Here is a 26,491-nt window from a genome sequence, read left to right on the forward strand (position 1 = left end):
AAAGGTTGTAAAAGACAAACCATTGACAATTTAATTAAAAATAAAAAAACTTTAATTTAAATAAAATTTAAATAAATAAATAAAACTTTGGGGGTGTGGGGAATGTAAAATTGAAGGGCAAGGGCAGGCTGTAAAAGACTTCACTGGCCTAAAACTGTCAAAAGCTGACCTGATTGTGGTCATAGCCCCGGAAACAACTAAAAGCTAGATAGAATAAATAGTAAACCACTGAATGCTGAACATTACAACTGTGACAGTGTGGGTAATGATACTGAAAGTACCAAAAAAAAAAAAAAATTAAAAATTCAATCAACTGAGCTGGCAAATTATTTTAGCAGTGCAATGTACGATAACTCCAATGCACTTTAGTTTAGATCTATTTCAAATAAACAATGCGGCTGTCATCAGTTTTACAGGTAATATTTAGAGCATGTTGATGTTATAGAGAGGCCCATGGTTTCAAGGCACTTGCTGAAAACAGCTGATTCTCAAGTGCTGTGTAATATCACTCTGCCTGGTGCGGCCATGGTACAGCAGCAGGATTTCTTGACTATTACGCCAGAATGAGTACAGTTCCAACTAATACTGGCCTAGAAAAAAGTATGTTTTCATTTTCAGTCAGTTTTACAATGCCATGTAACTAATGGAGAGAAAACTCAATCTTTAAATAGGAATACTATTTTTTTTTTTATTTTGAACAAAATGCTAATAGACAAATCCGATCCAATTCCCTATTCTGGGCTAAGCTAAAAGTAACTCCTGCCAGAAGAAACTAGCTGAATGGTTCAAAAATAGTTCAAGTCAATGGTTTAACTCTTGAGACTTGCAAAAAGAGTGTGTCTTTAAAGTGATAGTTAACGCAAAATTAAAAATTTATATAATTGGCCATGAAGTTCATCAGTTTAGCACACTTCAACGATGTTTTACTGATGATCTTCACAGCCAATCACAGTCATTTCTGTTAAGAACGTGAACACAATGGCAAACCAGCAGTGTTTAAGAACGCATTTGACAGCGCTTAAATGTTAGGAGAAAATGGACGTTTTTAAAATTAAAGTACTGAACGGTACTAAAACTCGCAATGTGACAACACTATTCCATGGTGAGAAAAAATAGTTAAAGGTTTCCATCTTTCTTCAAAACATCTTGTGTTGTGTTCAACAGAAAAAAACAGAAAAAAAATACTCAAAATGGTTTAAAACAAGTGCGAGTAAATGATGACAGTTTTCATTTTTGCGTGAACTATTACTTAACAAGAGTTGCACAGCATACTATTAAACCAAGTCTACTCCATAAAGTGAAACTCTATTAACTCAATGTTCTAATTAGAAATAATTTGTAGACACCATAACACAACACGTTTTTGATCATTGTTTAAAACGGTCAACATTTTTTTAACTGTAATGCTTATGATGTTGATTATTTTTTAAATGCACTGATCAGAACCACAAAAAACAGAACTGGACAATTTTTGATATAAATGTGATATAACAACTGGAGTTGTTTTTTTTTTTGTATCAGTTCAGCTGATCTCTTAACCGGATTTACATATAAACTCCACTGCAACAACTTTATACTGCAAAATATATAAAGAACATGTTAAAAGAGGTCAGAGAAGCTGACAAGACATGATGATCTTGACAGGCTTTTACCATCTATGAACATGGGCCTGCAGTTCAATACAAGCAACCAAAGCAAATGAATTTGTATTTTTAATCAGCATGTACATCATTGTAAGTTTGTGTCAGTAAAAGGCATGCTCATTTCGGTTAATTTTGCTAACCGACAACCGCGGCTCGTTAATATGCGATTAACGGTTGATTGGTCAAATTAATATTAAAGTATTATTAATTTTTTTTTTAATTGACGTGTTTATTTTGTGCCTGACACATTAAATATTGCATTTTGAAATACTGATTTATTTTAACATGCAAACATTTTAATAACAGAACATAACAGAGCATCTTCACGCACCTGCAGTTTCCAACAGCATAAAAAAAAATCTGAATAAACTAAAGAAAATGATTAAAATAAAAAGGCCTGCCCTAAATTATTTTTCACTTAAACTATTAATTTAGATTACAAAACGAAAAAAAACTGACTGAATCCTTTTTAAGAACCAGCATGGGCTGTTTTTTTTTCCAAACATTTTTTTATTCCATCAAATAAAAATAGCAGATTTCCTCATATTGCTGGCTCCACAGAAAATATGCATTTATTTAATGCCTCGCTGTTATTATTATATGACAAAACCTTTTTATATTTTTAATAAAAATCATTATTTTTAAGATTATATTTTGATAAGGTTTCCTCTCTCACTCTCGGTTCAGGTGCACGCGCTGCGCAATGAAAAGACAATGACAACGCGCGCATACGTTGACTTTGAAAACAGTTTTGTTGTTTAAGTATGATATTGCGTTAATTTGCATACATGCTTTATAAGCTGTAAAATGAAAGCTAAAGCCTATTTGTTGTGTTTATAATGCAGATCCAGGAGGCGATCAGCATCAGCGCTGGTTTGACATCAACTCGTCTGTTTTAAACAGCAATATTCTTCTTCCATTTTGCTTCGTTGGCAAATATGTCTGTAGGCACATGTGGTTACACGTTGTCGTCCCTAGAGTTAACAAATGTGTTGCAGTTAAACATCAAGGGGCCGTTCACAGCAAATGCGATTTTCAGTTCAAAAAACGCCTTTTTTGTAGACAAGGAAAAAAAAGCGCACCCATTTCCTCTGCTTGGGAACAAAACCTCTTGCATAACCCTCAAAAATATGCTGGTCAAGCGCAGATCTTCTGGTGCGCTCTCAAATAAAGGCTACTGAAATGCAATTTAGTGCGTTTATGTAGTGAGTAGGTCTACAACATTTATTAGATTTGCTAGGAATATTTCTGAATTTCTCCAATAGACTTATAGAGCAGCGTTAATGCTTCCTGAAGTGAAACGGCTATAAACTCCAGCAGGATAAAGTCATTGTATGCAGAACCACAGACCTTTATCTATAAATAAATTAAAATTATAGAAACTGTGTTCATCATAACTGAAAGCTACATCGTGTTTGCTGACTTCAAGCTTCACGCACCTGTCAAGTCTGTCAGCACGTAACCTCAATGGTTTAACAAATAGCGCACATCACGGTTACAGAAAAGCTTGCGTTGTTATAATAAATTAATACGTTTTTGTGCAATAATAACCTGCTATTAAAAACAACAACAACAACAACAACAACAACAACTAAATGTTTTGAATGGGAAGCTATAATGTAGCCGTGGGGGGGGATGCATTTTGGTGTGACGCGTACCCATGGAAGAATGAATGTAGCGGGAACCCTGCTCTTTAAAAGTTCTCTGTAGTTGTCTTGACAACACACAGACTGCTGCTCTGGGTTGAGCCGCGTGCAAAACACTTGCGCTTTTAGTAAACCATTCAAAAGATGCCCCTCTAAATGCAAAAAGCGCATTCGATCGGCCCCTTATGCAGCCAAACTAAAAATGTATAAAATAATATTTTTTAATCGTTTAACTGATATCATTAATCGGTTACAAATGCACCCTTTCGGTTAACGGTTAATCGATTACTTTGAGCATCCCTAGTCAGTAAGTTAACCCTTAAAGACCTAGAGGTATTTTGTGGGCACCTAATGGGCCTATATTATTATTTTTTTTAAAAAGCAGTTTTATTTTTATTTTAGCAGTCAGCCTCAAGTGTCATATATCATTTTAAACAGGAGAACCTGAAGTTTCAATCTGTATCATTTAAAGGTCCAGTCTAAAATATTTTATGGTCCAAAAACATATGAACAGACAGAAAATATTCCAGAATTTTCCAGAAACGATTTTTAAAAAAAGTGGCATTTTCTAGTTATTTCAAACAAAACCTTATGAAGTTTGTTTTTCTTTCTTTAGAAATACATGCTATGATGTTTTATACTTCCAAAATAAATTTTGTCTACATCCACAATTCCCTGAGCAAGTTATAGCAATTTATTTCAATGTTATTCCAAGGCGTTTTTCTATGGGAGAAAAAAATGCATTCATTTACTGACAATGTATTTTCCCCAAAAGTTCTGGGAATGAACTAAACAGAAAAAAAATGTTACAAAATAATAAAACAGTGAAGCAAATTTGACTTTTTCCAAATAATATATTTTCAGTTACTATAAACAACACCACTTATAATAAACAAATAAAAAAAATAAGAAAATAATAAATAATGTGTCAAAGTCCAAATAAACATGGTGCAAATCCTCAGTAAAAAAATAGATATAAATATTTACTATACTATAAATAGTTACATAACTAAACTAGGTTCAATATGGAACATCCTTAGGTTTTATGTGCCAGCATGGATATGGTTGTCTGTGGATATGGATTTGGATATGGCTGTCTGCAATGCAGACAAACAGCTGCATCTTCATTTGCGTCTTTTGAAAACAGCAAGAGCAGCAGTTCGTCTTTGCTGTGTCACTGTTTTGTCATGTTTCTGTGCTGCTGTGCATGCAAAAGTACTTAGTATGAGAATTATTTCATGCAAAACATTTTTTTTGCGTTTTATTTAGCCGCACATAAATGTATGCCTCATGTCTCATTCCGTGTTGTTCAAAAAGCTTGTTGGTCCACAAACAAAAGCGAAACCTATGCTTATTGGTTGTGATATAGCGAGTTTGAACCAATCTGGGCATGGAGGAGGGACTATGCATCAATGTATGATGTCTGGTTTGTCCGGAGACACAGTGACGAGCGTTTCTTTGTCAAATCAGCGTTGTCAAATTTTGATGACGTAACCGCACTGATTCCGGAGCCTCTGAAAGTCCGCGTTGTTATGTGATACAGCACTGGAAAGCTGAGATTCTCTTCTTTATGCCAATCTTTGAATTGTATGAATCGGATCAGCGGATCAAAAGTTATTAAACATTTAAGAGCAATACTTATTTTTAGCCGCGGGCGGCTGTCTCGGTCTTTAAGGGTTAAAGTGCAGTAATTGCCTCCAATTAAAATTAAAAAAAGATTCTGCCTATGATGAAGCAAATAAACATTTTGCTCAGATACACATTTTTTCTGTTTTCTAGTTTTAAAAAAAAAAGTTTAAAAGTGTGGAAATTGGTACCAAATCTGCCAATTTGCTAGTTTCAAAAATAATAATAAATCAGAATTAGATTTCAGTGCATCGCTACTAATTTTAAATCATAAATTGATGTGAAACTAAGTGAGATAAGATGAGAGGTGCATCTGACTTGTAAGAGACCAATATACTCATACTTTTTGCTTAAAAGTAAATGAAAACAAAGAAAATGTGGTTATTACACAGACCTTTAAACAGCAGATTTTTATAAAGCAGGAAACTTTCATTATTTACTTTATTTCTTACAATTAAGCAGTCATTTATCATTGTTTTTCTATTTTGACCTCCACAGACTGAAAGGATGAAATGAACTGGAGAACATTCAGTTACAGAACGTGTGACACCTTAAAAAAAAAAACTCATATAGCATCATAAAATTAAACCAATGATAATTCAAATGTGTTTACCAGCCAAATCCATTTTTTTCATAAACAAAAATTGCATGTTCTTATTATTAACATTGACAAAGAAAAAAGCAACAAATAAACACCTAAGAACAGATACCATGTGGCATTTAATCCTCAACTTAATCAGCAAAATATATTTAGAATTGTATCCTATGCTTGATGAATGGATCAAATAGTAAGTATGGCTTAATCAAAAAGGATTTAAGACCAAATCTGCAAAACAAAAACAAATAACAGAAAAAAAAAATTATCTGAAGCTGGGTTTTTCTCTTTAAAAAAATCATGGAATTCCTTGTCAGTCTGTCTGCATGAGATGTTTGTATGTGCTAACAATATGTTGAATGCACATAATTGATTATCAATAATCAATCAAAAGGCCATGTTCTTTTTTTTTTCTCTTTAATAGTTTTTTTTTTATTATTATTAATTTATTATGTGGTTTCTTACACGCTCCTCAGCAGACCTTTGATGAAATTTTGCATTTATAGTTTGCAGACTTGGCAGCTCCTTCACAAGTTCAAACCTGCTCTTTCATGAATTAAACATCACAGTAAAGTCCTGCATGAGTCTTCCAAGATAATTATTCCTTGGCTTTAAAACAAGCCTCTTTGCTTCCTCATGCATCCAGTTACACAAAGCAACAAGCAAACTACCCATAATTTCAGAAAATTCATTGATTTCCAGGTAAGACGTGTCAAAAGAAAGAAAGAAAGAAAGAAAGAAAAAACAAGTCAATTTTCCTAAAACATACACTAGGAAATTCACCAGAAAAATAATTATACTCAGCTGAGAGATGGACTGTTCCACAGGTCAAACTGATTTTACTAACAAACAGGTTATTTAGGGCCTCATCTACATGAAGACGTGTTTAGAAATGTAACGGTACATGTTTTTATCCAGTGCAAACATAGAGACCCTAGAGCATTTCAAAGTTGCATCGATCAGCTGGTTTGTCTTTGAGCTGACATACAAGCGATCCGCTGATGGATCGACTTATTTTGCATTCCTTGTGTCCCTGTATCTGTGTTTGCACTGTGTGAAATAAGGTGAACTGATGACCTTCACGGCCAATCACAGTCATTTCTGTTAAGAACGTGAACACAATGGCCAATCAGAAGTGTTTAAGAAGGTGCTCAACACCGCTCAGATGTTAGCGGAAAGTAGATGTTTTAAAAACTGCCATTCATTATCGCGACAAAACTACAACGGTCCCATTTACATAGAAAAATTATGGAAATATAAAATTCTGTCTCATATCATGTCATGGTGAGTCCCTTCTCTACACACACAAGATTAAAAAGTTGTCCACTGTTAACTGCTGTTTAAGGGCCATGAAACTCCCCTGTCTCAGGAGGGTGTTTTTACAACTCTAGTTTGAAAAAAGTCAGGAGTGGGTGAGACCCGCTTTGTTTAGGTGGGAGTGTCGAGTGGTGAAAGAGGGAAGGGTTTTAATGAAAAGGGGAGTTTCATTACGTAGACAACAGCAACACAAACACAAGGGAGATAGATTTGCAGTGTTTTGTAGAGCAGAATTTACAGTGGATCAAAGACAGGGGTGTCCAAACTCATTCCTGGAGGGCCGGTGTCCAGGAGAGTTTAGCTCCAACCTTATTCAAAGACACCTGAACCAGCTAATCAAGCTAGACATACTAGAAACTTCCTAGCGGGTTTGTTGACGCAAGTTGGAGCTAAACTCAGCAGGCCCTCCAGGACCGAGTTTGGACAACCCCTGGTCTAAAAGTTTTGAGAAAGTGGTAGATTTTCAGTCCATAATATTGTAGTTACTGAAACTTAGTAACAAAATCATTTTGACTAAGGTATGTCTTTAAAAAAAACAAAAAAAAAAAGTATTGCTGGGGATACTAACTAACTTTGCCTCTGAACAGGGTTGGGTATCGTTTGGGTTTTTCGATACCGGTGCTAAATCGATACTTTTAAAACGATACCAGTGCCAAAACAGTGGCTGAATCGATACTTTTTAGCAACAAAATGATGGTGGATGACTTTAGAAAATTATTTTATTGGACAAAATCTTTTCAAAATTAATTTTGATAGAACAGTATAATTTAAGTTTAAAGTAAACATTAATTCACATTTTATATATTAGATTACATTAATATATTTCCTTTGATCATTTTTTGGTTAGCATGAATTTAAGATTTGCATGATGAAATTACATTAGCTTACTAATAACCTGTGGGGGGTGGGCAGGGTCCATGTACTTTTGGGAGCACATTTTAACATATATAAATCGCAAAATACTTAAATTATTCGAAGTCATTTTTTTCATGCATCACTCTGCGGTCTTCATAAATGATAATTAAATAACTTAAACTCAAAATATTCTTCCTTGTTCATTTATTTGACAAGTAACTTTGTACTGGTGTAGGATAACACATTTCTGACATTTTTGAATATTCAAGTCCATCATAGGCCTACTGTTGAAGTCAATTTATTTTGCCCTGCCATTCATTTAAAATAATGTTTCTGAAAATTTTCAGTGTTTCCTAAAAAAAATAATTCTAGAGTCATAATAAGTCCTCTTTCTTATTGTTTATTTTGTGAATACAAATTTAAATAAAAATAAGGTCAGTATTATTAGCCTCCTTAAGAAATATTTACTGTATATTAAAAAAAACAAAAAAACATTGCATTTGCTGTGAACGGCCCCTTTATGTTCAACGGCAACATATTTGTTTACTCGCGAGACGATAACGTGTAACCACATGTGCCTACAGACATATTTGTCAAAGAAGCAAAATGGAAGAATATTGCTGTTTATAACAGACGAGTTGTCCGTGGTTAACTGATCAAGTCTTTAAATTACACTTTAATCTGAATAAGACTATAAAATACTTAAAGGGACTTTGAATACAACCGTCTAGCAAAATAACTAGTAAAATGTTATGCACTAACTGTCGCTATGGGGTAGATAAAAAATAGATATCAGAAATGAGTTAAACTAATGTTTAAAAATGTGTTGTAAATAAATCATTTGTTGAAGACGGAAATCAAAAATGATGACAAAACTAAACAAGTTGAATATGACTTATGCGTGACTGAAAACTACATTTGATCAATGTGTTACATCTATTCTTTGGTACTTGCCAACAGTAAATTCAAGACTGCATTTCCTAACGTGAAACTATGTACACTAGATTTCTGATTAATAGTGGTCTCTGCTTAGCAGAGGATTTCCTAATTTCCTATATTAAAAGTGTTAAAATCGCTATTAAAAACAGAAGTCTAATACCATTAACAGTGGACATTTTGATGGTGTTTCACAGCATGAACATGACTGAAGTTTAATCTTTTTATTACCTGTGTCAATTTGGGCATCAACTTCTGACGAATGCAGAAAAATTATGCACGCAGAACCGTCACAGAGAGAGCAAGTGAGGCGAAAGCAGAGGGAGCGAATGCCCGAGGGAACAATTGCACGTGACACCTAGAGCACACGAGAGAGACATTCCTTTGCCTTTGAGCCTTCATATGTGTCATTAAGTTTAACATTTTTCCCCCTTACACGCAACTTTTGCAAAGCAGGTTGCTGTGTCAGAATCCTTGCTTGTAAAATAAATTAAAACGCTTAGTTTAAGCAAATTTAATGAATGTGATCATGCGTGTTGATCTGAAGTGTCGCTCTCGCTCACCGAAAACCAGGCTGAATACACTGTACTGCGCGCATTAGGTGCATCCGTTCCCTAAACGACAATAACAATCGCCTGTCCGTATTCCTCAATGTTGTTTAGAGATGATGTGACACAACGCCTATGTGCCTTTGATGCACCCCTTTGATGCTTCTTACGTTACCAGTGGCACCCAAATTAGGCACCGAAATTCATATGCTGATTTGATCCGGTACATACTGGTTACAAAGGTACCTGTGCTATAATAACACAGGGTTTCAGTACCCAACCCTACCTCTGAATAAACAAACTAAAAATATTGACCGCTCACCAAATCCATAGACAGGACAATCAACACCAACTGGAAATGTGTCTTTTTTTAAAAGACGAGTAGAGAACTCCCTCTTTTAAAGATTGAATTGAGCTGATGACTTCTACGGCATTATTTGAACGCATGTTGTCAAGACTTCAGGACTCCACTAATACTTTCAATCAGAAATGGGTAGCTTTTTACAGTATTTGGGGAGCATATAAGAGGAAAATTGAAGAGTTGTAATTTTGGCTGTGTGTTGTATTATTTTAAAATTTATATTTGTTATACTTTTTTGTTTTGTTATTATTTGTATTATAATTTGTTTACATTATTTTCCTAAATGTTGATTCTGTATTGTAAATTTTATTTTGTGTGTTGTATACAAGTGCAAAATAAAAAAACAAAGACTGTATGAATGGCAAATCTGGATTTCACCCTTTTCAGATTTAAAAAAAAAATATACAAATATATTTTTGTAGCATGTTAGCAGACCGCTGTAATATAACTGCTTGAATTCACAAGCAAGCTGGGCTCTCATAGCAGGGAAATGGAAACAAAACAAAAAACAAAATTTATAAATGCAACAACAACAACAACAACCCATGTCTCCGAACAATTCTTAAGTTCTAACGGAAAAAATGTGGTGAGCGCAGTATTACAAGGGATCGCGGGATCGCATTTATGTAACGTTAATACGAGTATGCCAATCTCTTTGCTTACGCTTTCCTCTGTTCATGCACAAAACTTGCACACTCTCAAATACGCTGCTCAAGCGCAGTTCTTATTGTGCGCTCTCAAATAAACGCTGCTAAAGTGTGATTTAGTTTGTTTATGTAGTGATTATGTCTCCAACATTTATTAGATTTGCTAGGAATATTTTTTTAAATGTCTCCAGTATACAGGGCGGCATTAATGCGTCCTGAAGTAAAGTAAAACAGCAATAAACTCCAGCAAGATAACATTAAAGTCTTTGTATGCAGAATCACAGACCTTTATCTATAAATTAAGAACAATTATGGAAACTGTGTTCATTATACCTGAAAGCTAAATTGTGTTTGCTGGCCTCACGCACCTGTCAGTCAGTCAGTCAGTCAGCATGTCACCTTAAAGTGTTAAACAAATAACGCACAGCCCTAATACACTAACAGAGAAGTTTGCTCTGTTATAATTCACTTACCTTTTGATGCGAATATAACTCGCTATTAAAAACAACAACAACAATGACTGAATGTTTTGAATTAATAAGAAGCTGTAATATAGCCGTGGCGGGATGAATTTTGCTGTGGCGCCCCGCCATGAAAAAATGAACGTAGCGGAAACCATGTACTTGTTTGAATTACAGATTGCAAAACAACCTGGCATCTCTCTAAACACTGTAACAGGTAAAAGGAGTCTTCAAAGCTATATCATGCCTCTTAATGAAGTTGCTTCTTGTTCACAATAGTGCGCCGATTGGTTTGAATCAAGTCTTGCTCGTGAATTAATGAACAGATGTTGAAAACTCAATGACGTCACTTTGTACCTGCCGGTACAGACACAATCTTGAGGCTGGAATTTACACCGTGATCTCATTGCAGTGATGTGGTTTCAAAATTTCTTTTTAAACTAGAACAAATTTGCTCCATGCAACGCAAAAACAACCAATTGTCACTTGTTAACGAAATATTTGCGTCCTAATAGGGTTTAACAACATGGACATATAAACTGTCAACATCTCAAAAAATGTGTTTGGGTGTTTCGTGACCCTTTAGTATACAGTCTCCTAATTATAAAGTTTTATTTTTAATTACTGTGTTTATTTTGTACTTCAGTTGTCTAGCTGATTGTGACAGAACACTTTCGCCTGTTAAATATTCCTGCTGTACTGAAGCTGTATGATGATGCTTTAAAGATTTGGTGTGGATGAAGCCCATGACTATATTTCCTCCAGACACACAGATCAAAGGCACCCTAAAGCACAAATGCTGTTTTTCAACGGGTGAAATATTTGTGTCCCTAACAGAGATCATTAATGGACTCTCCACACAGCAGATTAGTCATTATCTCGCTTCACAGTCCCCCAGTCTTTTTCTGCCTCCCACAGACATGCAATGCACCTCTGAAGCTAAAAACAGCCAAGCCGTGTGTCAGTGACGAATGTGAAGCTAAGCCAGATCCGTCACCGAAGAGCACAGAGATCCAGGACGATGAGAGAAAGCGAGCCAGAGTGCTGACATCATCAGTGGAAGATCAACAGGGCTTTCCTTCAACAGATAACCACCCCATGCAACCAAGCTGAAGCAAAAAAAGCAAATACTGAATCTTACAGCATTACCCTTCATAAAATCTGTCTATATGATCAGAGCAAAATTTTAAGGAAGCAGCAAAATAACTTACAAGTTCACTGTAACCCCCTATGACTCTATGGAAACCTCAGCTACATAAATGTTACCTTGGTGAATAAACACCTCTGCATTTCTGCTGTCGGTAGTGAGTGAGTGGGAAGATGTCAACCACAGAAGTGGATTATTTTGATCTTTGATCTTACCCTTACTCTTTTTGATTGTCTTTTAAATTAAACAATATCTGCCAGATCCAAGTACCGAAGCATTAATAAAATACAAAATACATTAAGTTCAATTACAGCAAAGGGAGTAGACAATTCATTTAACAACATTTACACAAGACTACTGTTAAGATAAAAGCTGCATTTTATTAGTTTCATTTAATTATTACAAGTTTATTTCAACATAATATGATGTTAAGGGAAAAAAATTATTAGACTTTTGTACACTATGTATTTAGTTAGGGTTCAACTATGGGACAAAATTTACACAAGAAAATAGGTTCGAAAAAAACCATGATCAGAAAATATACAGAAAGCGACAAAAGAAAAACTGTCAAAAATGCGCTGACATAAAAACAACTCATTTTTAATGGACTTATTTTCAATAGTATGCCAGTCAGGTCATAGATCTAAATTTGAAGACAACCTCAGGAGCTCTAGCTTTCATACACTTATAGCTCAAAGAACCAGTTGTAATACAAAAACAAGCAATGTAAACACACACTATATGAAGAGTTTGGTTGCAAAATGCGATAAACACCATTTTTTGACATTTGGATCTTATTAATGGAAATCACTGTTCAGATGTATCTTGATCTATGTGTGAATTGTTGCCATTAATAACATTTAAGAATGTACGTTTTAGGCCAACTACAAAATGCACTTTCACAAAACGCGATATCTGCCAGATTAGTTTCTTTACAAAGTCTGATATAAGGTTCAGGCAGCTGCGCAAGCTTAGCATCCCCTAGGAAGAGTCACCGCCGGTGAAGTGCTCAGAGTTTGCTCATTGATTTAGCGATAGAAGATGAAGCATTCAACTTCACAAAAATTTAGAAAAAAGCTACAAAAGTGGACCAGAATAAAATACTCCTGCGTCTGTCAACAACACACAAATGCAGCATGGAACTAGTCTCCGCTGATGTCAAGAGGAAGGCCAGGCAGCGCCTTTTTTCTGCGCTCCTCCTCATCACAAGATACCAGTCTGCAAGGCTACATTTCCAAGTGTCCTTTGTAAGTTTTTTTTTTTATTTTTTACATGTAGCGGAGTAGCCTATCTGAAGATTTATTTATGCGGTAGCACCTATTATTTGTAGCCTAAAACCTCATGTTTCTTGTTGTTGTTGATTTATTATTAGGGAACATAAAAGGCACAGGTTGTTATGAAGAAAAATAAACGGTTTTACTTTTTCACAACAACCAATAAATAAGCTATTACTTATTATTATAAGCAATTAATGAATTATTATTACGGTGAAATAATTAATTAAATACAACAGGACGAGGCAAGCTTGTGTCACGGACTCGGTGCAACATAGAACTGTGACACCGCGGCTCAGCCTGTTCTGATCATACAAGTTGGGTTTTAAGCAGCGGTGTGAGGGAGCCGCCCTCCACTCTTTCTGTAACAAGCTACAAGTCGTTTATCTAACTAACTTAATCTTACTTATCAAACAAAACATTGATTCACTAGCTTTTCTTAATGGTATTACTGTGGTAGAATATAGCCTAAGGTGGATATATAGTGTTTTGAAAAAAAATCTGTGTACGTGCTGGCCAAAACTAAATCAGAATCTTATAAATATTAATCAATCTTTGTATATATTATTACATATATTTACAATGTATAGGGGTTTTTTTGTTCAATTTGAGATGTTTGACAATGCTAAGATAATGTTACAAAGTTGTGTGTCTGAATACAACCCAATTTGTCAAAAAATAAGAAAAATAGCAATTTGTTTCATTTGCATCTTTGCTCTGTTGTATTTATCTGTGTGTATAATTTACTTATAATGTGTTATGCAAAATTATCCTAATTAGCCTAAAAATATTATTTAAAAATAAAAGGTATTCATCTGGTGAATCTCGATTTAATCGCAAAATGTATTGCAAAAAAACAAAATATTGAAATAGAAAGTTTTTTAATATTGTACAAGTGTGTATATATAGTGGCTTTTTCCCCATTTAGGATCATTATGACTGTGCATACAGAGTTTACACACTCTTATGTATTGGAAAAACATTGAAAAAGAAGAAATAAAATACACTTTTTTAAATAATCAGTTGCTCACCTAGCATTCTGTTAAATTCATCTCTATGCATCTGGCAGATTCCTCGATCAGGACTAATTACCTGTCTGTCATTGGCACATATTTGTATCAGTTCATGTATGTGAGCACTTTGACTTGAAACAAACACTGATCTTAACATTAATTCAATTTAAGTGTCCACCCAAGCACTACAGTCACATTTGAATTATACCTTATGAGTTCAGGCAAATGTCAGTATATAATATTACTCTAAAAAGTTATTGGTAAATTCCAAATAACATTACATTTCAAATAATTCACAAAAATAAAAATCACATGACAGTGTCCTTAACTACAAGCAAACGGTCAAACCCATTCCACAATCACCTGACCAAAACAAGACTCACCTTCCTGTTTTGCGTAACTGCTAGTAGATTTGCGTCAGTCTAAAAGAAACACACTCCTCCTAAATGAGGTGAGACATGATCTTATGTCATCCTCTGCCCTGTCCTCCAAGCAATTCTGACCAATGCTGTCATTAATATCAAAGGCCAGCTGGAACAGAAACCTGCCACCTGGTTCTTAATAAAACAGATGGCTGTCCAATTTCCATTGTGCTCCTAAAATGAATGATTAACTCACTCCCAAATCACTGTGTGTACCCTAGAAGAACACCTACAGAAAGCTTACCTGATTACTTTTAAATCCCTTAACGTTACATGGATAACGCTGAAACACACTACGCATTAAAATAAATAAATAAAACACTGGCTGAATGAATGAATGTCAGAACGTAAAGCTGGTGCTTTTAAATCGCCAGAAATTAATTATTAAGTTTGTTTTAGTCGCTGTATATGAACACAGAACTAGTTTGACCTCACCTGTTTAATCGAAGTACAAAAGTAAGTTAGATTGATAAACGTCTCATTCTTACCTTTAAAGCGAGCTTCTCCCCACTCCTCTTGTAAAAGATCTCCAGCACTCTGCCATTGATGCCCAGTCCCAGCACCTGGTTAGTGATCTTGTAGTCGTCGGTAATGGCATTTTTCTTGATTTGAAGCGATCCTTTTCCCAGCATGAACTGAGGTGGATTTTGCTGTTGTTGTTGCTGCTGTTGGTTTGGAAACTTCGGCGGACTGTTGGCGTTAGTCAACATCTCCCACCTCTTTTCTTCTCGTACTTAAAACTGCTAACTACTTCTTCCGAACTTTAGTCTTTCTTTGGCAACACCCAAGGCCAATATTTGCCTCAGTGAGCTAGGCTCCAGGCACATAAACGAGTTTAAAAGCGATAAAACTGTAAGACAAACCCTTTGCTGCGCCGTTATTTCGGTTTCTTGGTGACTAGCTAAGCTAGCTAATATCCATGTCGAGGGTCAATCCACTGATTCAGGGTTCAGAGAGTTAAAAAGGCGACTTACGTGAACTCACTTCAAGGTTAAACGTCGTCGAAGTGTCACCGGCTATCCGAAAGAGCCGCCGGGCGAATTAAAAACACAAATGTTGAGTTAAATAGTCGAGAATAGCATGCGCTAGAACACCAGTCCTCTGTGAGACGCGCACTGCCCCTTCGCGACTTTCGGCCAGCGTCTTGCTGCTCTGACGTCATGTCGGGGATAGGAATGCCTGCGCTCTTAAAGGAGCCGCGGCCTACTAAAAATGGACCAGTTTCAAGTATGAAATTGGCTAAGCTATATGCACAGCTAATGTTTTTCAGCCAACAGTAAACTTCCGGTGAAAGGTTATCGCGACTATTTTAAATTTGCATCGTAATGTAATTAAGATACAATCTGTTAAATAAACTTAAGCATAAATTTTTATTAATAGTTAAAATGATTATTTTAAATTAATTAATAGTTGTTCAAGCATAAAACAAGATGAAAGGTTGTGTAAAGTTTAAATGTAAAATGTAAAGTTAAAGGAATGTCTGACAAAAGGGTAGTTTAATAAAGAGTTTCGTTTACTGTGGGCTAATTTGTGCATTACCACTTATCACCGCATCTGACCATAATTTCGCATGTATAATATTGCTGATTATGCACTTTAAGCTAAAAGATGACTTTACATGTCCTTGTTCTTTTCCTTCTCTGAGCAGGCAAACAGAACAGCAGATGTTCTGTTTCACACTTTAAAAAAATAAATAAATAAAAAACAATTAGTAATAAAAACAACATTTAATCAAGCATGTCTAATAGTGCAAAAAGTAAATTTACATGATTTTACTTTGACAAGGAATGAATGCAGACTTCAGGAAAGGGGGAGACATATGACACAAAAATTATTTTAGTTCAACTGTTGTTTTTTATAATCGTCGTGGAGGCCAAAGTCGAAACATTTATTTATTTTTTTATTAATTGCACATCCATGGTTACTATTATGGTGGACTTGTAGCAAACTTGACTTCAAGTGACTGACACTTTTCTTTGAAATGTAGCTGCTTCTGTTCATGTTTCACCTGAGTTTTGCACAATATGCCTAACTCGAAAATTTCGACAGAGCAATTTTATTTTGGATAAATTATTGGTGGGGACATTTTAATAATCTTTGGATACTGGTGGGAACCCGTCCCCTCCTTTTATGCTAATTCTACACTAAATGTAATTTAATGCAGTTCTTCTTGCCTGGTCTGAGGCCCACTTTATATTGCATATCTATCAGGCAGTGATCACTTATTTTTTTTAAAGAAATCAGACCTTAAACGTGGCAACTTTGTCACTAGAAGCTGTCGGGCTGGCTGGCTAAAAATTAAAAGTCTGTGTGCATATACCCCATTGTAGATATATACACAGCTATCGTAAATAAATAAATAAGGGCATTTGAAAATCTGCAGTTTCTTTGGATTTACCTGATTTGTGAGGTATAGGTTTAACTAAGGGCTGATATTTATTTTATCATGTACAGATGTGTAAAACCATTTTATGTATTACCATATTTATTTATTTTCAAAAATGAGAATGTGTCAGAATTTTTCATTTGTTGTGTTTAAAAATTCAGGGATATTCCATAAAAAAATCTGAGAAATCCAAAACATGGATTTCTAAACTTCTGAAGTTAGGCATTGTGTTGACTAAAATAATATAAACATGTCTAAAAATGAAAGGTTTGTTTTTATTTAAGAAAGGCTCTAAATAAAAATATAATTGTTTGAGATTTTGGACAAATGTCATATGTATTTTTCAAAATACATATACATTTTACTCAAACGTGTAAGTAGGCTTTAGTCATTTTAAGTTTTGTTGTTTTCATTTAGCCTTTTTTTTTTTGCACAAAATATAAAAGGTGGCATGTTTTCTACATTCAAATTCCTTCAACATTTCCGTCGCTTTCTGGACTTGCAGGCTTTGCGAGTTTCTATTATTGTTTGGTGGATTTTTATTTTTTATGTTGGCAACAGGCAATATCAACAGGTGTCGCTGTTGTGTGAAAACCATTTTAGTGGGAGAAATACATCTAGCCGAAAGAGGGCGCAGTCTGCAAGCGTATCAAAAGACGTACACATTAAAAGTCCACATTAAAAGTCTTTTATGAAACAGCAAAATAGATATCAGCTTTAAATATTTAATTTAAAACATAACTAAAATTTCGGATAATACTACAATAATATTACTATTAATCATGATAATAGGCTACATTTTTTAAATAAATATACAGGTCAGTGAATTCAGTCGTGATCCAGAAAGACGCAAGATGGCGCTTTAGATAAATTCACCCTTTGAATACAACAGATATTAAGATATTTCAACACCCTTGTTTTTGTATTATGAAATAGCCAAAAGCACAGAACAGATTTATATATTGTATTTTGCCAAAGGACCTGAATCGTTAACAAATAGCTTTAATAGTCAGGTGGTTGTTGTTGAGAAATGACTGAAAATCCTCCTTATGCCATTTCTGGCACTATGTTGTGCATGAGCTCTTTCACAAACAAGGAATAAACAAGGAATAAGTACAAATACAGTACATGAAATTTGATTAATAAAGTAAGACATATAAATAATCCACAATTGCCATCATTTTTGTTTTAATAAAATGATGATGTGGTGCTTTTTTATAAGACAAACTAGTCTGTTGTTAAAGTGTGAATAAGCATTTGTCTTAATTGCAAAGGATCAAAAGTCAAACAGTGAGGAATAGATTAGCTGGTATAAAAATAGTCCACAAGGAATTTACTGGTGATTAGCAAAGCAGACACATTGTAAAGCACTGGGTGGAGATGGGTGTTATGATGGCAAATATTTAATCAAGCTTCACTGAAAATACAGCTTCATCTTCACATACTCACGCCTTAACACTTTAAGGGGCCCTGTGGCTGTTATCAGCATGTCAGCAATATTTCACACGTGCAGGCCCGTTTTCTGATATGGGCGGTGACCTTAAAAGAGCACAACACTGAGCAGAGCTACAGCCTTTCCAGGAATGGACGGACAGACAGAAAAACCACCCGACTTAAAAGAATAGTTCACCAAAAAAAGTGATAATTTACTAGTTGTTTACTCTCCTCAAGTGGTTATAACACTTTATGAGTTTCATTCTTTTATTAAACACTAAATAGGATATTTTGGTCATTTTATAATAAGGTTCATTAGTTAATGTTACTTAATGCATTTACTAACATGAACAAACATTGAACAATACATTTACTGCAGTATTTGTTCATGTTAGTTAACGTTAGTTAATGAAAATACAGTTGTTCATTTTGAGTTCATGTTAACTCACGGTGCATTAACTAATGTTAAGAAGCATGAGTTTGGATGTTAATAATGCCTTAGTAAATGTTCAATTATGATTAATAAATGCTGTACAAGTGTTGTTCATGATTAGTTCATGTTAGTAAATGCATTAACTAATGAACCTTATTGTAAAGTGTTACCGATATTTTGATGAAAGCTGGAAACCTGTAACCAATGATTTCCAAAGTAGAATTTACAAATACTCGATGGTTACAGGTTTCCAGCTTTGTTCAAATGATCTTCCTTTGTGTTATATTAGAGATGTCAAATGTAGGGCCTGCGGCCGAAGTTGGCCCGACCTTTGATTTGGCCCACTATCCCATTTTTTTTAAAAAAAGATACGGAGAATGATGAGGATGTGATTGGGGCGAATGCCTTGGACAATGACCTTCATTCTGAATTTAACATAACCTTTTGTTTCTTTGTTTTATTGATGAGATACAAAAAAAAGAAATTTAATTATTATAATTAAATGTTATTAATGAATCAGACTTTTTAAAAATGTAAATACTATCACTTGACAGACAGAAGAGTGCACAAGTCATCTGCAAGTAAATCAAGGTGAAGGCAGACGCAGCTTAAGTAGTGTATTCAGCAATGAACTTCATTGTGTTATAAATGGGATTTGTTTATGCTTCTACAGTAATAAGTTCATTATGAAATGTTAAAAATGAAAATGGGTTAAATTAAATGTTGTAAAATGAATCAGACTTTTAACATTTAAATACTGTCATCTGACCTCATTATAAAATGTAAAAAAAATATTCTGGGTAAGTTAATCGGATTTAAAGCAACATTTTTTTTAAATATTATTGAATAAATTAGCAAATTCCCCTTGGAAAATCTATTGCATTACGGTTTGCTGTATATTCAGCCCACAGCCCTCAAAAAAGATTGGTTTTTGGCCCTTTATAGGAAAAATTTGGGCACCCCTGTTATATATTATGAAGAAACACAATTAAAGTGAAGGGTGAGTAAATAATGACAGAATCTTTATTTTTTGAGCGACCTGTCCCTTTTATTATGGTTCAAACTTAATTGCAGCTGTGTGTGTCTGTCTGCCTGTGGTGTCTGTACATGTGTTTGTGTGCATCTGTGTTGTGTGGGTAAATGCAATAGTGTTAAACTGTGACATCATTTTTATTTATTTATTTATTTATTTATTTATTTATTTATTTATTTATTTATTTATTTATTTATTTATTGTTTCCTCATAGATAAAAACAGCTTTTAAATAATACAGAATTAAGTGTTTGGAAATTCCGTATGTTTAAATGAAAGTTGTGTTTGGGGATGGGGGTCAGGGTAGATGGACATAATATACAAAATATCTGTGTGATAATTGGTTCAACCCGTTGGAAACATTCTATTTTAATGCTTTCTTTTATTGTACTTTGTACTGTATATGACATACACTACAAAAAATCTTCCTGCCTTACATTTTTTTGTTGAATCAAGTGAAGTTTTCTAGTCATTTCAACTTAAATCAGTCAAACTGACTAAAAATATTACCTTAAACTTTGAATAACTAAAAACATATTTCATATGTCATACATATAACATATTAAGTTAAGTTTAAGTTACATAAAATCATGTTGTCTTGACTTGACTATATATATATATATATATATATAATTTATTAATTTGTTTATTTTTTTACAGTGTACATAGTTATTTGGTTGTGGAAATATTTATGTGTGTGAGCATGTGTGCATATGTGTGTGTGTTAACATATTTGTGTAAGATTTACAAACAATAAATCCAACAATAATATTTATATTTTATCTAATTTCTTATTTGTCTGTCTGTCTGTCTGTCTGTCTGTCTGTCTGTGGTTGTTGTTGTTTTTATAGTGTTAAATGCAAATGAAAACACTGTTTATTTATTGTATATACACCACATATTGTTAGTTACACAATGTCAAATAATAGTGAACAACTAATGTTATGCATTTTGTGTCCATTTATTATGCAGGTGTCCATTACTAATTGCTTCAAAGTTCAATATTATTATTTCCCCTTGCAGACCAGCCTATTGCTCCCATTCCCAAATCCCCAAAAAAGCATGTCTAGTTGTACATTGAGCTTATTAAATTCTCTACACTATTCTATTTATTCGTTTACTAACTAACAAATGACAGCAATAATTCTCCTGTCTGCCCTTTTCACATGTTCAGGGAGTTCTGCAGTCTGCATAGTGCATATGAGCCAAGTCACATCTATGGAGTCTATTAATGGCAGCCCGCTTCCAGTCGCTCTTGCTTCCCAAAAGCTAAAAACAACCAAGCCCAGTGGAGAACGTTATATTGAGAGAAGGATTTGATTTCACACGTAGTCTGTTGAAAGCAGACTTGGCTTGGTTGGGTGGACAGATGTGTGTGTGAACCCACTGCACCCAACCAATTCAACCAGTGTTTACCATATGTCATCCACCTCCTGTTAATGGCACAAAGCACAATATGACTTGTGCATACACAGATAAAGCCGCCATGCTGTATTTTAGGTGCACAGAAATGAGAAATTGCCTTTGAAAGTAGTATCTGATTACACAAGCTATACTATAGGAGCCCAGTTAGCATGTCTTTTCCCCTCCGTCAGTCTAGAAATCAGTTCGACGTGTTCTAGTTTATCCAGAGCCTGTGGAATTTAGGTGCTGTAGCTTATGAGACAGTGCTATATTAACATTAAGGTCAAACATTTAATTAGATACACTCATAGGAATGCTAGAAATACCACTGTCATAAAACATTACACCATTAACCAGCAATAAAATTGATTAAAAAAGTGATGTAAAATGTACATGATCTACAAAGAACTTGTTACTAAAATGTAAATAACCACTTCATGAAAAAATCAGGTAGGGAGGTTGTTTTCATAGATTAATCTTTTTATTTAGGTATATTTATAGTGTATTTAAAGGAACCACAATCTTAATTAGTTTATTTTTTTCTGTTGAAAACACATACAGTGCTTAGCATATATAAGTACACCCCTCACAAATCTCTCTTTTAAATTCATATTTTAATAGGAAGCTATACAATATCATGTTTGTGCGTATACATAAGATTAGTCAGCCAAATCTGGAGCTAATCTAGCAAAATAACTTTCGATAATAATAAAAAAAATGAGTACACCAACATGTATTTGCTATAGAAAAATATTAAATACAAATTTTAAGAGGAAAAATCAACAGAAACAAAAAAAATGGAAAAACATTGTTGAAATTTTGTAGGTTTGTATTTAATGTTTTTTTGACAATACACTAAACACACTAACAGGGGAGCTGGTCTAGAAAATGGCTGGGTGCTGTTCTGGTAGGTCACATGGTTGTGTGTGGAATTCCCCCTGTTCTGCTGAAAGCCACATAGTCTTAAGACAGACAGAATAAAAGCATTGTTGAGCTTGTGCTCATGTCTTTCCGTCATGCCTCAGGTCAAATCAAAGAATGATTGAAAAGTGTGAGATAAAGGGGAAATGACAAAGGAGAGGACACCATGATAAATGTCCACATTAAAAATGAATATATAATATAATAAAGTCATAAAAAATCTAATACAGAACAGTAGTTACTTTCTTCAGATAATCCTTTGAAATAATTTTAGATACAATTATAGAATATTTAATTTAGTTAAATCAGTTTTTGTCTTAAATATAAGTAAAGGGCCATTTTTGAGACCCATTGATTAATAAAGTACAGTTATAATAACTTAGGAAACGTCAAAAGTAGAATCAACAAACGTCACCAATATTAACAAAATATATATAAGATCAAGTGAAAAAGTTCCCCAGAACATCTAAGCTAAACTTTACTGCTGTCATGATTGATGTCAACTTTGAAAATAAAAGTGTCAAAAATAAAGAAATAAAAAAATAACAAAAATGCAAATTTGCATTGTTATTATTATTATTATTATTATTATCAATATTAATGTTATTGTTGTTGTTGTCAATGTTATTATTATTATTTTTTTATTGTTGTTATTATTATTATTTTCTCTTTTTTTTCTTATTTACTGTTGTTATATTGAGCCTTATAACCAATTACACATTTTACTGTTGAGCTTAGGAATGCTGTAGGCATTCAGAGGTATATCGAATAGTCACTACTAATTTTTTGGACCTCAAAAATAAATTCTTTTACATTTTTCAATTCATCTTTATTTCTACAGCGCTTTTACAATGTAGACTGTGTCAAAGCAGTTTAACATTGAAGATTGTAGTAAATTGAAACTGTGTCAGTTCAGTTTTCAAAGTTGAAGTTCTGTTTAGTTCAGTTCAGTGTGGATTAATTTACACTGCTGAAAGTCCAAACACTAAAGAACAAATCCATCGATGCGCAGCTACACAATTCCCAAAACATGCAAGCCAGGCCAAACTTTTTGTGCAGAGCTGGAGTCTAGGCACCGGAGGCTAGAGAACGCTGAACGTCCATTGAGGAGAAGCTGTAGGTGGCAGAGGTCACCAGCTGGTGTACAGGCTGACTCTTCATGATCAATGCGAAGACTCGTCTGTCACCGGAGTCTTACAGGAATCAGTCTCATGCTTTCCACTCCTCCATGACCATCACAGCAGCTGTTCAGGATTCGGCCTGGTCCAAATTTATGGAAACCTCAGGAATGATTAAAAGCAGACTAACATACGAGCAGATGTTGTTTAAATTATAATGTTTTTTTGGGAAGAGTTCCCGGTTGCCCTAAATAATCCAGACTAACAATCCTTAATAGAATTTGGATATCAAAAGTATTTGTGTTTTATGTGTATGATAATGCAAAGAGATGTGTCTTTAATCTAGTTTTATCTTAACAAAGAGCTTAAATTATTTAGTTGTATTTAGTAAGGAATTATTGTCAAGTCATTACGCATAAACTGAAAAAACAACAACTTTAGAGTCTTGACATGGAAAAACGTAGTGTTACAGAATAATATTATTATCACTTAATGTCCTAAAACTTTATTTATTAATGTCCTAAAATTATTTACTATAAAAAAGCATGAGACACATTATATTAATAAGGCTAAACTATGGAATATAACATTGCAATAGCAAGAAATAAAGTTGTGGGATATGCATATCAATTCTCAGTTTGAGGTACAGTTTATGTTGCAGTTCATAACAATGATCACTGTGAGATAGAAAACTTCTTCAGCACACAAATTCAATTTAATTTCATCCATTCAACCATTCTCCAACCCACTTGTCTGCTACACAATGAACTGTATATTCTGTAGTCTGAACTGAAAGCTAAACAATCAGTTCCTTTGTGCTTGAGTTTTTGAAATCGTCCCACGTTGGTTTTGTTGGTGTACAATGAACGGTTCACATGAAACGCCAAAAAGACCTGATAGGTTAGTAGGGCACCATAGTGTCCGTGTGGACGCTCTCCAAACTTGCGCGTTTGAGTCACGTGTGAATGCCTGTCATCTCCCCCTTGTGCCAATTCCATAAACAACAAAGGGCCTGATGGCGGAAATTTGTTAGCCTACTTCTGGGTGCCAGGTCCCACTGGCCCACTTTACACTTCACTTCTCAGTCACTGGAGCAAAGTGATGACAAGGCTAAGATGCTCCAGTTGTCCTGTACAACTGATTTGGGATTGTTTTTCCAAATGGGCCGCAGATAAACTTTCAGGCAAGTCTGCATCTCTGTAGTTCCAGACCCAGTAACCCACTACTCTAGATGGGAGCCGGCCAGGTTGGCAAAGACTATAGGTGAACAGAATAGTGAACAGAATTAAACCTGTTATTTTATCCGTGCAAAGAACAATCATCAATGAACTATATATTGAAGTTCCGAGATTTTCATTCATTCATTCAATCATTTTCTTTTCGGCTTAGTCCCTTTATTAATCCGAGGTCGCCACAGCAGAATGAACCGCCAACTTATTCAGCATATGTTTTACGCAGTGGATGCCCTTCAAGCCCTACCCAACACTGGGAAACACCCACACACTCTTGCACACACTCACATACACTACGGCCAATTTAGTTTATTCAATTCACCTGCACCGCATGTCTTTGGACTGTGGGGGAAACCGGAGCGCCCGGGGGAAAGAACATGCAAACTCCACACACTGACCAAGCTGGGGCTGGAACCAGCGACCTTCTTGCTGTGAGACGATTGTGCTACCCACTGCACCACCGTGCTTGCCCTATCCAAGATTTTGACAGATTTTTTCATTTGTGTGCTGTTCATGACGCATTTGGTTTCTAAGTAGATCTACAGAAATTAAAGTTAGACCAAAGGAAATTATAAGAAATGTTTTATGCAGTGCTATCACAGAATTAACTTTAAATACATTTAATTAAATCCAATTTATTTATTTAATTATTTAATAGTGGTTATGTCATTAGTTTGTAACAAAAGGTTGTCTTCGAGATAAAGTAATTGAAAAATTCACTCTTTTTTTGTTAATTCAACAAATACCAGATAAAAAGTTACATTTTTAACACTATTCTTGGCGAAGCAGTGGCGCAGTAGGTAGTGCTATCGCCTCACAGCAAGAAGGTCTCTGGGTTGCTTAGTTGCTGAGCCTAGGCTCAGTTGGCGTTTCTGTGTGGAGTTTGCATGTTCTCCCTGCGTTCGCGTGGATTTCCTCCGGGTGCTGCGGTACAGGTGAATTGGATTGTCCGTAGTGTATGCGTGTGTGTGAATGTGTGTGTGGATGTTTCCCACAGATGGGTTGCGGCTGGAAGGGCATCTGCTGAGTAAAAACTTGCTGGATATTTGCAGTTCATTCCGCTGTGGCGACCCCGGATTAATAAAGGGACTAAGCGACAAGAAAATGAATGAATGAATGACACTATTCTTAACATGAGTCGTTGAATCATCTGTCAATCCTAATTGCTGATAAAATTTTAAGCCTACAGTTTAACAATGGGACTTTTATTGACATTTTTGCAGTTTAAAATAATAGCTTGTATTAAAAAAAAAAAAATATATATATATATATATATATATATATATATATATATATATATATATATATATATATATATATATATATATACACTGACACAGATCTGTAAAAGAACAAAATAGTTCTGGTAGCTCATTAACCTTTTTTGTTTTGTTGTCAACTTTTTTATTTATTGGCTAATTAATATGAAATCTCATTCGTACAATTTAGTACGATTTTCTTATCTCCCAATGATGGTTGGGTTTAGGGGTGAGGTTGGGTGCCACGCCTTCTAAAATTTGTACATTTTTGTAACTCTTACTAATTAAGCACTAAACTGACAAAAGTAAAATAATTGAGATCAGGCTGACCAGCAAACCAGACAGTTTAAACTACTATTGATTTTTTATGTAAAGCAGTCAGAGAAGAGCTTAAGGGCACATAATCCAATTATTTAAAAGTATCAATAAAAAGAAAAGATCATTAAATCAGACAATGCTGGAAATTAGATAATGATTTCATTAATTATTCTTCATATTGAACGATAACGATATATATTTCAATAAAAGTTGTTAATGCTGCCACATTTAAAAGAGTATCCCAACAATGACCGTAGCCACAAACATTAGAGGGTCTATTAAGTGGCATAACATAATATTTATTACATAAACATAGTATTTATTATATCTCTAATATCAACACACTTTTAGATTTCCACTGTTGCACATTTCTGCTGTGTGATTGACTCTCAGATCAATATATGGTTAAAAAAAAAAAAAAAAAAAAAGTCCAGAGCTTATCATTGCATTTGATATAAATTTT

General features: G+C 34.4%; 1 protein-coding gene and 2 long non-coding RNA genes across 5 annotated transcripts in view; 2 read left to right on the forward strand and 1 right to left on the reverse strand.

Annotated features, from left to right (window-relative positions):
* mapkapk2a (MAPK activated protein kinase 2a) overlaps positions 1-15,653 on the reverse strand; it is a 64,484-nt gene extending 48,831 nt beyond the window's left edge. Inside the window, exon 1 of one of the 2 annotated variants that reach the window (XM_087271851.1) lies at positions 14,980-15,653. Coding sequence is in view for 1 of the 2 variants with exons in the window: in NM_201303.1 (NP_958460.1) it covers positions 14,980-15,201 (222 nt within the window). In the remaining variant the exon portion in view is untranslated. 2 annotated transcript variants of the gene reach the window in all.
* The window catches only part of LOC147841777 (uncharacterized), a 384,887-nt gene that overhangs the window by 311,421 nt on the left and 46,975 nt on the right, over positions 1-26,491 (forward strand). The window lies entirely within an intron of this gene.
* Positions 680-15,632, forward strand: LOC147841780 (uncharacterized). 2 transcript variants are annotated; one of them, XR_015502563.1, is made up of 3 exons: positions 680-2,597; positions 8,285-9,855; positions 10,095-15,632. It is a non-coding gene; the product is annotated as an uncharacterized LOC147841780 (long non-coding RNA). The 2 variants fall into 2 exon arrangements; XR_015502562.1 differs by lacking the exon at positions 680-2,597 and adding an exon at positions 5,954-7,083 and having other exon boundaries at positions 7,270-9,855.

This window comes from Danio rerio, chromosome 11, assembly GCF_052040795.2.
Source record: "Danio rerio strain M-AB ecotype USA chromosome 11, GRCz13ab, whole genome shotgun sequence".
NCBI lineage: Eukaryota > Metazoa > Chordata > Actinopteri > Cypriniformes > Danionidae > Danio > Danio rerio.